General features: G+C 44.3%; 1 protein-coding gene across 1 annotated transcript; it reads right to left on the bottom strand.

The window, feature by feature from the left end:
- Positions 1–1,851: 1,851 nt before the first annotated feature.
- ZNF174 (zinc finger protein 174) lies at positions 1,852–11,887 on the bottom strand. Its single transcript, XM_080681309.1, has 3 exons — positions 10,673–11,887; positions 9,480–9,702; positions 1,852–6,024 (listed from the first exon to the last, which is right to left on the bottom strand). The coding sequence occupies exons 1-3, from the start codon at positions 11,078–11,080 to the stop codon at positions 5,423–5,425; spliced, it is 1,233 nt and encodes a 410-aa protein (XP_080537435.1). The 5' UTR covers positions 11,081–11,887; the 3' UTR covers positions 1,852–5,422.
- Between the last annotated feature and the right edge of the window lie 114 nt (positions 11,888–12,001).

Raw genomic sequence — 12,001 nt, 5'->3', positions numbered from 1 at the left:
TAAAATGTGGGGTAGTTAGAGGCAGACTTGATCACCTTCCCAGTTTTGCTGTAGGTTGGCCTTGCCTGAGGCAGTGTTGCCCACTGGTCCACACTTCCAGTAATATCTGGACCAGACCCCTGAGAGCCACCCCGAGGGGGGACCAGGCCTCTTAAGGAATGAGGCATTTATGCTCCATGGAGCCTTTGCCTTAGCTAGGGTACTCATCATGCTGAAAGACATAACTCAGATTTTCTTATTTAAACCTTATTGAGTTGAAGAAACACATTTGAAACAGGAACTAGAGCCAAGGTTAGATCTAGGTCTGTCCAAAGCCAAAGTTCATTCACACTTGGTGCATGGTATGAATGTTTGTGTGCCCCCCAACCCTGCCACAATTCATATGTTGAAATCCTAACCCCCGAAGATGATGGTATTAGGAGGCAGGAATCTTTTAGAAGTACTTAGTTCTTGGGGGTCGGGGGGGAGGGGGCCCTCATGAATGGGACCCTTATAAAAGAGACCCCAGAGAGCTCCTTCACCCCTTCAATCATGCTCACATGACACAGAGAACTCAGCCTGCTATGAACCAGGAAGAGGATTCTCATCAGAACATGACCTGCCTATGCTGGCTCCTTGATCTTAGATTTCAAGCTCCAGAACTGTAAGAAATAAATGTCTGTTGTTTATAAGCCTCCAAATCTATGGTATTTTGTTATAGCAGCCCAAGCAGACTAAAAACACTTGGCTATGCTGAACTGTCTCTAGACACTCCTTTCTTATAGTTTTCCAAAAGGTAAAAACCTCCCTCAGGGCATTGTCTTTGGTCTGAACACCCACACTCTGCATGAACTCTACTTCTCTGCAGTATCACTTCCTGAGCTCAATCATTTCCTAAGAGTGTGTCACTCTCAGAATCCGTCAACTCAGATTTTCCCTCCTGATGATGAAAGCATACTGCTACCGTCCTCTCCTGACAAGGTTGAATCCTTTGTACAGGTGCCCCCCACATCACTCGCAACAGACATGCCCATGTCCCATGCTCCTATTCTCATACCTCCCAGTGGGACACTGGTGAGCCCTAATTTGTAACCATCTTTAGATGTTCTGCCCTCCTTAAAGCTGCTCCTGAAGGGGATGCCGTCTCTCCCATCTTCTAGAGTAAGCCCTTCCCTAGACCTTTGCACCTATTCTTGCTTGCAGGTACTCTAGAAACACTAGTGTATGGCACTACTCTCACAAGACTCTAGGCTCTCTGACAAACTTTTCATTGAGTTTTTGAAATTAAGGTATTTGCAAAACACCTGTACATGAATGTTCATACAGCATTATTCATAAAAAAGTAGAAACAACCCAAATGTACATCAACTAATGAATGGATAAACAAAACATGATCTATCCATACAATAAAATATTATTTAGCCATAAAAAAGCATACAATAATGATATTTTCTTACATGGGGTAGCTGATTCCAAAACAGCAGATCAGTGTTTTGTGCTGAGACTCTTTAGTGGAACCATGAATAGGTGAAGGGAACAGGGGGAACCTACATCTGAAGAACTGAGTACAGTCCTGGCTGGTGTGCCTCAGTTGGAGCATTGTCCCATACACCAAAATGTGGCAGGTTGAAGCCAATCAGGGTACATACCCAGGTTGTGGGCTTAATCCCTGGTCGGGGTACATACAGGAGGCAACCAATTGATGTTACTCTCTCTTTCTCCCCCTTCACCTCTTTAAAATCAGACCTGCAAATGTGGCTGGATGCTGAGGAACTTTCTTCCAGGCCCTCAGACCCTCACAGGCACTCATTACCTTATCTGCCAAAGGAAAACTGGGCTGGGGGAGGTAAGGTAGCATCACCTTTTGGGAATGAGTGGTAGTCAGAGTGGTGATTTTGTCACCTTTATTCAAGGTTCACTGTTGAACAGGTACCCAAAGACATTAAGATTCAACAATTATCAATTTTGTAATTAGAAGAGAGAAAACATATACACACAGGTTCAAAGTATACCAAAGAAACAGAGCTCTAATTTAAGGAAGAGTTTCTGTCCCAACTCTTATAAATAAGAAAAGTGGAAATCTATGTTCCTTCATGTTTTAGATCTTAGATATGCAAAAGGGATTTTGCAGATGTGATTATATTAATGATCTTGATGGGGAGATTATCTTGGATTATCTAAGTGAGCCAATATAATCATAATATTCCTTATAAGAGGGAAGTTAGAGGGTCAGAATCAGAGAAGGTGATGTGATGACAGAGACTGGAGGGATGCACTTTGAAGATGGAGGGAAGGACCTGGCGGGTTTGGCTTAGTGGATAGAGCGTTGGCCTGCGGACTGAAGGGTCTCAGGTTCAATTCTGGCCAAGGGCACATGCCTCTGTTGCGGGTTCGGTTTCCGGTGGGGGGCGTACAGAAAGCGGCTGGTCGATGATTCTCTCCCATCATTGATGTTTCTATCTCTCTCTCCCTCTCCCTTCCTCTCTGGAATCAATAAAAAATATTTTTAAAAAATGTTAAAATCAAAAAAGATGGAGGAAGGGACCACAAGCCAAGGAATACAAGCAGCCAGAAGTTGAAAAACACAAGGAAACAAGATTCACCTCTCAGAGCCCCCAGAAGGAACCAGGGCTACTTACACCTTGATTTCAGCTCAACGAAACTGATTTTGGACTTCTGACCTCTGGAACTCTGAGGTGTTTGTGCTGTTCACCCATAAGAAATTAATACAGATATAAGATTAGGGAAGTTAAGAAACAACAGTGAAATTGGCGTGGAAAAAGGAGGTGGGGAGGGTAGGAACAGAATGAGGAACCAAAGAGGCCCTGACCAGTGAGAGGCAGCAGACAGGAGTGAGGTATGGTCTAGGCCAGCAGTTGCCAACCTTTCAAACCCCACGGACCACCAGTAGTCCATAGACTACCAGTTGGCAGCCACTGCTCCAAAAGTTTCCTTAAACCAGTGGTCACCAACCTTTCGGACCTCACTGACCACCAGTGGTCCACGGACCACCAGTAGCAACCGCTGGTCTAGGCCTAATAATGAAGATGAACTCTTCTAATATCTAACATATTTGTTGGGAAGGGGACTGTGGATTAGAGTCTAAAGGGTCACCAAACATTATGATGAAGGCCACTGGGCTTCCATTAAGTCCACCTCTGCTCCAAAGACCAAAGGTTTCATCTACTGCATTCAACAGATTGTCACCAGGATCTCTGATTCAGACAGAAATGGGCCTCGAGGAGCCCTTGGCTCTTCAATTACTGACACCTATTTCTTTATTTCTCCTGGTGGCATATGGGCTAAGTCCAACAGCTAAAATGGTGGTACAACAGGTTCTTGTCCTTAAAGACCCTTTATCCTGTATGATACAGTTCCCCAACCCTAGAACTATTGACATTTTGGATCAGATAATTCTGTTGTGGGGGTCATCCTGTGCACTGTTGGATATTTAGCCATACTCCTGGTCTCTACCCACTAGGGGCCAGGAGCTATCCTTCCTTCCCCAACAATGTTTCCAGACATTGCCAAATCTCCTCTTGGGGGCAAAATGTACTCCCAGTTTGAGCACCACTGGTGTGCAGAGTGGTGCAGGGAGTGACATGCCATTAAGTCTAAGTATGCCTAGAACTTGTCAGAGAAGGATTTGCAGAGCAGGCAACTCTTGTGAAGTGAGAGAGGATGGAAGGGGGGCGTGTGCAGGCTCTAAAGGCAAAGGAAACTGTGTGTACAAATACCTGGAAGGCAGGAATGCAAGTGTGTGCACTTGACCCTTTGCTGTAAGGAACAATGTAATGGGGAGGGAGGTAATGACAGCACAAGCCACAGTCCTGAGGTGACTGGCAGTGGCTTTAGAATACTGATGCTTTAGGAAGAATGCTACCTACCAGTTTTCTGCTTGAGATAGTGCACCCATCTACCAAAAGTTTTCTCTCAACTGGGGGATCAGCTGGCTTGCCCAGGGTAACTAAAAATTGTATAATAATTGCATTTTAATTTCCATTATGAGAGAATAAAGGAATGGGATTAGGTAATCTCTCAGGCCTAGTTCCAGGACTTTAACTAAGTATATTTTGTCATTTTTAGAAACCTCATTTTGGCTTAATTACATATATAATTAACCCATTTCAATAATTCTTTTTTTTTTTTTTAATATTTTATTGATTTTTTACAGAGAGGAAGGGAGAGGGATAGAGAGTTAGAAACATCGATGAGAGAGAAACATCGATCAGCTGCCTCCTGCACACCTCCCACTGGGGATGTGCCCGCAACCAAGGTACATGCCCTTGACCGGAATCGAACCCGGGACCCTTCAGTCCGCAGGCCGACGCTCTATCCACTGAGCCAAACCGGTTTCGGCCATTTCTTTTTTTTAAAAAATATATTTTATTGATTTTTTACAGAGAGGAAGGGAGAGGGATAGAGAGTTAGAAACATCGATGAGAGAGAAACATCGATCAGCTGCCTCCTGCACACCTCCCACTGGGGATGTGCCCGCAACCAAGGTACGTGCCCTTGACCGGAATCGAACCTGCGACCTTTCAGTCCGCAGGCTGACGCTCTATCCACTGAGCCAAACCGGTTTCGGCTCAATAATTCTTAGTAAAAGAATTATTGAAATAATCCAGTTTTAGAACATTTTCATTACCCCAATTATTCTGTTATTCCTAAAGCTACTGGCAAGTGAGAAAGGAGAGTCGTAAGGATTCCCTTTGACATCTGCTTAGCAGTCGACATCTACTACTTGCTCCTGGTTGTAGCTTTTCCCTATCCCTTGGACAGGATTGAAGCAGCTGTGTAGGTTTTCTTTTCCTAAATCAAGAGTGCTTTGATATAAAAAGATCCCTCAATATGTGTGTGTATGGTAAAAGCACTAATTACCTGGAAACCCTCTCCTCACACAAGTATGTTCATATTCTCCCTTCATGTGTCCTTTGTTATGAACAGCCAGGAATTACAGAAAGAATACTAGGATATTTATATTCCAATGAACTTTTGCCTTGAAATTCTTGTGTGTCACCCATCTTTATTAAAGAAGTGTGTGCATGATAAAGATTGCCTGGTATAACAGCAAATGTATAACTATATATAGAATATACCCTTGAGGATAAATAAAGCAGTGCAGAAAAGATTTAACATGGGACAGGGACACCTGCAGGATCATCCTGATGCTCCTTCAGTAGTTATGCCCCACTCTCCAGCAGAGACCCCAGATCCCTTTCAACTAATGCTCAGACCTGCCATTTCTTCACCCTGTCACCATGCATGGTCATGTCCCCAACAGCTTCTTCTGGGATCCCTCACCAGAGAAATGTACACTATCATTCTCCAGGGACCTCTTGCGTTCCTTGTAAGTCACGCAGACAGTCTTTATAATTTATATGTAAGGGAAAGGAGAAACACGAATACCTTCCTTCTGAACAGAATGACCAAAGCTCTGCTTTCAGTCCCCATGGTGAAGTCTGTGATGCTGGTGAAGGTTTGAACTCTGGCGAAAGCTTTTCCCACACTGGCCACACTGGTATGGCTTCTCTCCAGTGTGGATCCGCTGGTGCAGTTTCAGAGTTGACTGCCGCCCAAAACAGTTACCACACTCTCCACAGGTATAGGGTCTCTCCCCTGTGTGGACTCGCTTGTGTCTTTTCAGCTCTGAATTCCATGTGAAGCTTTTCCCACAGTCATCGCATTTGTAAGGTTTCTTCACTGAGTGGGTCGTCTGGTGACTAAGACGTTGCAAATGACTGCTCAGGCTTCTTTTACTTCCTTTGCTTTTCTTCAGCTCTCTCAGTGGATGGTTTTTTAGGGGGCTGATGATATATTCCAGTTCCCTGTAATGTCTCTGGAAGTGAGTGAATGGCTTTTGAGCATTTGGGGGGCTGACCTGCCTTCGTGACAACCGGGATTCACTCATATTTGCCCCTCTTGGTTCAGGACTCTGCAGACGATTCCCTTTGGGTCTGCTGGGTGACACTGCACATGGCTTTGCTCCTTTAGCCCCTTCCTGTTGTGGATTCTCCTTGTTCTCACTTTTCATTCTGGGGGCCTCTATAATTAGAAAGAATCTGTTTTATATTTTGGGCTTCAAAGAAAAAACCTCACCAAAAGAGTTATGAAATATACTGTAAGGTTTCTCAATCTGTGGTCCTCCACTGGCAACCTGCATTAGACTCATCTGGGGCACTTACCAAACAAGCAGAATGCTGAGTCAGAATCTTTGGGGGGTGGTACCTGGAAATTTATGTTAAAGTTAGGAACCAACTTTAGGAAAGGCTTAGGAAAGGAGAAATAGGGAAAAGCAAACCTAAAGACCTGAGTATCAACTAAGGAATAAAAAGAAGAAAGAGAGTTGGAATTTCAACTTTGCAAATTCACTCTCTCTTCATGGACATTGAATGACCACCACTTTTTCAAATAACGGTAAATCTAATGAATGTGGATTTCCTTTCCTTATAAAATTGACAGCATTTGTGTTTGGAACCTGGAATATGGGTTAGATATGCATCCTATTTACAGAAACTACCTACCCAACTTCTAACCAACAGGATTGAGAATCAGGATGGAAATTAGCTGGAATAGCCTGTGGGCTAGTCAGAGGATCCAGAGCTGTGTTATCCCATAAAATTCTTGACATGTAGGCAATATGTGTGTGTGTACATGTGTGCGAGTGCTATTCAATATAGCAGCCACTAGCCACATGCAGCTACTGAGTACTTGAAATGTGACCAGTATGACTGAGAAACTGGATTTTACACGTTTAATTAATTTAAATAAGCAGCCCATGCAATTATAATCAATTGTTCTTCAACAAGGTTGACAAAACAATTCAATGAGGAAAGAATAGTCTTTTCAATAAATGGTGCTGGGACAACTGGATTTCCAGATGCAAAAGAAGGAAGTTGGATCCCCACCTCATAACATATACAAAAATTAACTTAAAATGGATCAAAGACCTAAATGTAGGAACTAAACCAATCTCTCTTTAAATAAAACATAGATATAAATCCTATGACTTCGAATTAGGCAATGGTAATTTACATAAGTGACCAAAAACACAAACAGATAAACTGGACTTAATTAAAATAAAAAACATTTGTGCTTCAAAGAATACTACCAAGAAAGTAAAAAGAGCCCTGGTCAGTGTGCTTAGTGCTTAGAGCATCAGCCCAAGCACTGAAGAATCACAGGTTCAACTCCCAGTCAAGGGCACCTACCTGGGTTGTAGGTTCCATCCCCAGCCCTGGTCAGGGCTTGAGTGGGAGGCAACCCATCAATGTGTTTCTCTCACATCAATGTTTCCCCCCACCCCCTCTCTCTCTCTGTCTGTCTTTCCCCCTCTCTTTCACTCCCTTCCATTCTCTCTAAAAATCAATGGAGAAAATGATCCTCAGGTGAGGATTAACAACAAAAAGTAAGAAAGTAAAAAGACAACCCACATAATAGGAAAAACACTTGCAAATTCTATATAAGGGTCTAGTATCCAGAATATGTAAAAAACTCTTTCAACAATAAAAAGACTAACTCAATTTAAAAATGAGCAAAGGATCTGAACAGACATGTCTCCAAAGAATATATAAGTGGCCAATAAACATATGGACAGATGCTCAACATCATTAGTTATTAGGGAAATAACTCAAAACATCCATGAGATACCACTTCCCACCTAATAGGATGGCTGTTATAAAAAAGACAACAGTAACAAATGTTAGCAAGGATTTAAAGAAAGTGGAATCCCCATAGACTGTTAGTGGGAATGTAAAATTGCACAGCCTCTTTAGAAAACAGTCTGGTATTTCCTCCAAAAGTTAAACATAGTTACCATATCACTCAGTAATTCCACTCCATAACCAAGAGCAATGAAAACATGTGTACTTGTAAACAAATATTCACAGTAGCATTATTCATAATACTCCAAAGTGGAAACCCACATGTCCATCAACTGATAAACAAAATTTCCATTAATATCATTTAGCCTTAAAAAGGAATACAGTACTGACACATGCTACAATATGGATTAACCTTGAAAATATGTTAAGTGAAAGAAGCCAATCACAAAAGAGCACATTTTACATGATGCTGGACAATGAAATGTCCAGAATAGGCAAATCAAGAGACAGAAAGTAGACAGTGGTTGTTAGGGATTAGAAAGGGAGGGATGGAGAGTGACTGCTAAGAGGTATGGGTTTCTTTTTTGAGGTTATGAAAATATTCAGAAATTAGTGGTAATGGTTGCACAACTGTGTAATTATACTAAAAACCACTGTAATTATACTAAAATTCACACTTTAAAAGGGTGAATTATATCTCAATAAATAACATCTACGCAGTTGCATGTGGCTAGTGGCAACTATACTGCACAGTGCAGCTCTGAAGGAAGACACTGTTGGATCTTAGGAATGAGAAGCATGAGAATGTACAAATGAAGGAAGATAGTACACACAGCCAGTTGCCTCTGCTGAGCCAGGGGAAGGGAGTGTGTGTGGTCCACTTTATTCAGGTCCACGAAGGCCATAGATTATGGGGCAGGACCTCAGCCAGAGTCACAATGATTTTCTATTGGATGCCCCAGTTCTCCATTCTCGAGTTCTGAGAATAATCAAATCAAAGTGTTTCACTGACTGTAGCAACTCTGAAGGAATCAAGGCTCTAGTTTTCTTGTAACTCTCTAACTTGCTGACTATATCCTATATTTACTTCACCAAGACTGGCCAAAGGTCACTGTCACTCAGTTTTAGCAGTCATAGGGCTGGGTGGAGTAGGGCTGAGAGTTATCCTGGCATTGTACCAGAGATAGGTAAGGAAGTGGACACAAAAGTTTTAAGCACAGAAAATGTCATAGGAGAAGGAGGCAGAAAATAATATGGAGTGGGCTTTTTCTCTGATGAAAAGAATATTCTGTAGGCCCCTTCTAAATACTAGTATAGGACCATTTTAAGTGATGAAACAGCTTGCATGGAAGTTCATCAGCGGTCATATTTGTATCTGTCTACACTATATAGGAAGCTCTAAAAGGGACAGAAAAGCACTAGAACAGTCCTATTGTGTACTGCATTGTCGAATAGTCATTAACAGAAAATAAAAACATAGTTCTTATGTGTAGTATCACTACCATTCTTTTTTTTTTTTTTTAATATATTTTTGTTGATTTCAGAGAGGAAGGGAGAGGGAGAGAGAGATAGAAACATCAATGATGCAAGAGAATCATAGACTGGCTGCCTCCTGCATGCCCCACACTGGGGATCAAGCCCATAACCCGGGCATGTGCTCTGACTGGAAACTGAACTGTGACCTCCTGGTTCATAGGTTGATGCTCAACCCCTGAGCAACACCGGCTGGGCATATCACTACCATTCTAATTAGTGAAATTTTTTCAGGCATAAAGATCTATTACATACAACATTTTAAAAAAACATCATCATCTCATCTATGACTTTTCAGACCCATGAATGCTTTGATGGAGATGAAGACTGATGAGAGGGAGAGAGGAGGCAAAGAGCATTTACCTGTCCCAGCCAATTTGGTGGCTGGCTCCAGAAGGAGTGGGGATTTTTCCCACTGATGGGGGCTAAACTGGTCCTGAAGTCCTGCCTGGAAAGGCTCCTCCAAACAGTTCTCCCTAGGGTATCTCCTAGGAGTTTGCAGTTGAAAGTCTGGCAGTTCCTGTTCTCCAAGCTGAGATCCAGTTCTCTCCAAGAGCACTTTCTGCCCCTGCATACAAACAGCCACCTAGGAACAAGCCCCATGCATTAGAGTGCAGCCAGAGGACTGACTCAAGGCAGCTTGACTTCTCACTGCTCTGTAATGACCCTTTACCCTGGGAATTCCTGATAATGGACTGGAGGTAAACTTTGATAGAGATTGCTGAAACTCTCAAAGAAAACACAGGGAAGGACATGGGGAATGACCAGAATGAGGCTGCTTCAAATCAGCCAATACTTCTTGAGTGGAGAATCCTAAAGCTTGGGCCTTGCTCAAGGCCTGGAATCAAAGTCATTAAAGAGCAGGCGCAGACAACAGGGTCAGTCATGACACTGGTTCAGCAGATTCCCATCCTAAACCCACCTGCCTCCCAACTATTAAAAATAGGCTCTGTAGAATTGGGAAGCAGTGTAGTAAGAGCCATTAAAAACCATCTTTACCTAATAAATTGTTCTGCCCAAGGCTCTAAGAGGACTGCCCCACTCCTGTTCCTAACCACTTCCATTCCCCAAAGCACATGGTTGTTTGCTTCCTGCTGAGGATCCAACTTTGGTCTGACTTTGAGGGTGAGGGTTGAAAGGAATACTAGCCAACTGAGCTGTGACTTCCTGATCCAAAGGCAATATGCAAGACACTTGACTGGAACAAGGTTCAATGAAGTTGCTCATAAATCAAATTCCTACCCAACAGGATTACGCTATCTGCTAAGAATCCTGATTGTAGGAAACCTTCAAAAGGAATGGAAGGGAGATCTGTCAGCAAAGACTCAATAACCTTACTTGATCCTCCACTTTGTCATGGAAGCGCCCATGGGTGGGTTTTCTGAAAACCTGGTACATCTGGGGGTAGGGGAATGTTCCTAAAATAGAGGCCAGAAAACATGTTTGAAGCCATCTGATCCATTTCTGGGCTCTAATTAGAGAGGGCCCAGAAACCAAACACTATCCAGATAGGGGTGGGGGGAATCCTACGGACCATTAGAGAAGACCCTCCTTACCCATTGCTTTGGTCTCTTGGCTGCTCTGTGAAAATCTTCCACCAGAGTCACCATCTCCTTGCTGCTCATTGGACATCGATGCCTGACCCGAGCCTGGATCTCTGGGGGCAGGATGTTCAGGAACTGCTCCAGCACCAGCAGCTCCAAAATCTGCTCTTTGGTGTGCACCTCCGGCTGCAGCCACTGCCGGCAAAGCTGTCGGAGCCGGGAGAGTGCTTCTTGGGGTCCAGACACCTCTTGATAACAAAACCGTCTAAAGCTCTGGCGGCAGACTTCAGGATTGGGGCAGTCTTTTTGCAGAACCGCCCCCCGCTTCTCTTCTAGCTTTGTTATGATATGTCTCTCTTGCTTGGAAGAAGCCTGAATGTGGGACTGAGAGCTCAAAGTTATCTCCATCTTAGCTGCCATTTTGGGGCTCAGGAGACAGTTTTCTCCTCGTAAACAGCTCAAGCCTGAGGGATCATAGCCCTGGAGAAGTCTTTCTAAATCCTAGAAACGAAGTTCTTCTGAAGATGTTGAGGACAGGATGCAGACAGGCCCTTCTCATTCACTGGCCTTGACTCCAAACTCCTGAAGACAACACAAGTCCCTGGGAGTGGAAAGAGTCTGTCTTTCCGATAGTTTCTAGAACTATCTTGTGAAGGAGAAAAGTCATAAAGTCCTCAAAGGAAACTGTGGGGGAAATACTGCTTTTATTTCACCGATGAGCGCACGAAGTCTCAGAAGAAATGCGCAATATGACCTAGGAAAAGTTCAAGTTGTCAGACAGCCTCCACCAACTGTCCTGTATTCTGGTTGGGCAGACCTCCAGGATCTCACCAGGAGCTACAGGGTGATCCCAGGCAGGCCGCGGCGCACGCCGGGGGTTGGGAGTTAGCGAAAGCCTCCTACTTGGGAGCAGAGGCGTCGGAGACACGGTGGTGGCTCGTTCTAGAGGCTCCGAAGGCCCAGCCGTTCCGGCCTCCGAAAGAGCCCGGCTCGGGCTCCGCGCCCCAGCTAGCCCCGGGCTTGACGAAACTCCGGCACTCCCGGCGCGGCTCAACTTCGTGTCCGCGTACAAGCCCGGGCTGGCCCCTGGGAAGGCAGCGTCGCAGACAGGCTGTATCCCGCGCCCACCAGCAGCGGACTCACCTTACTGAGTATCAGGAAACCAAAACCCAGGAGCCAGGACTGGGGGCGGGGCAGAACCTCTCGCCGCAGACACTCCCACTTACTGCGGAGGAACTACACCACGGGAGAGCCGCCTTCTTCGCAGAGCGTCCTGTCTATTGGCTGGTATATCTGTCGATGCTGACGAGAAACGGCGTCCAGCCGTCGTAGTGCACCCTG

Source organism: Plecotus auritus, assembly GCF_963455305.1.
Source record: "Plecotus auritus genome assembly, chromosome: 7".
Classification (NCBI taxonomy): Eukaryota; Metazoa; Chordata; class Mammalia; order Chiroptera; family Vespertilionidae; genus Plecotus; species Plecotus auritus.
This window is presented reverse-complemented; position numbering and strand designations above follow the sequence as displayed.

Bases quoted from the DNA above. Each gene is read 5' to 3' on its own strand.
- ZNF174 (XM_080681309.1), bottom strand. From the start codon at position 11,080: ATGGCAGCTAAGATGGAGATAACTTTGAGCTCTCAGTCCCACATTCAG. The intron at 9,703-10,672 runs GTAAGGAGGGTC...GCTTGTTCCTAG, and splicing joins CCAAGAGACCAAAGCAATGG to GTGGCTGTTTGTATGCAGGG. The intron at 6,025-9,479 runs GTAAATGCTCTT...TTCTAATTATAG, and splicing joins CACCAAATTGGCTGGGACAG to AGGCCCCCAGAATGAAAAGT.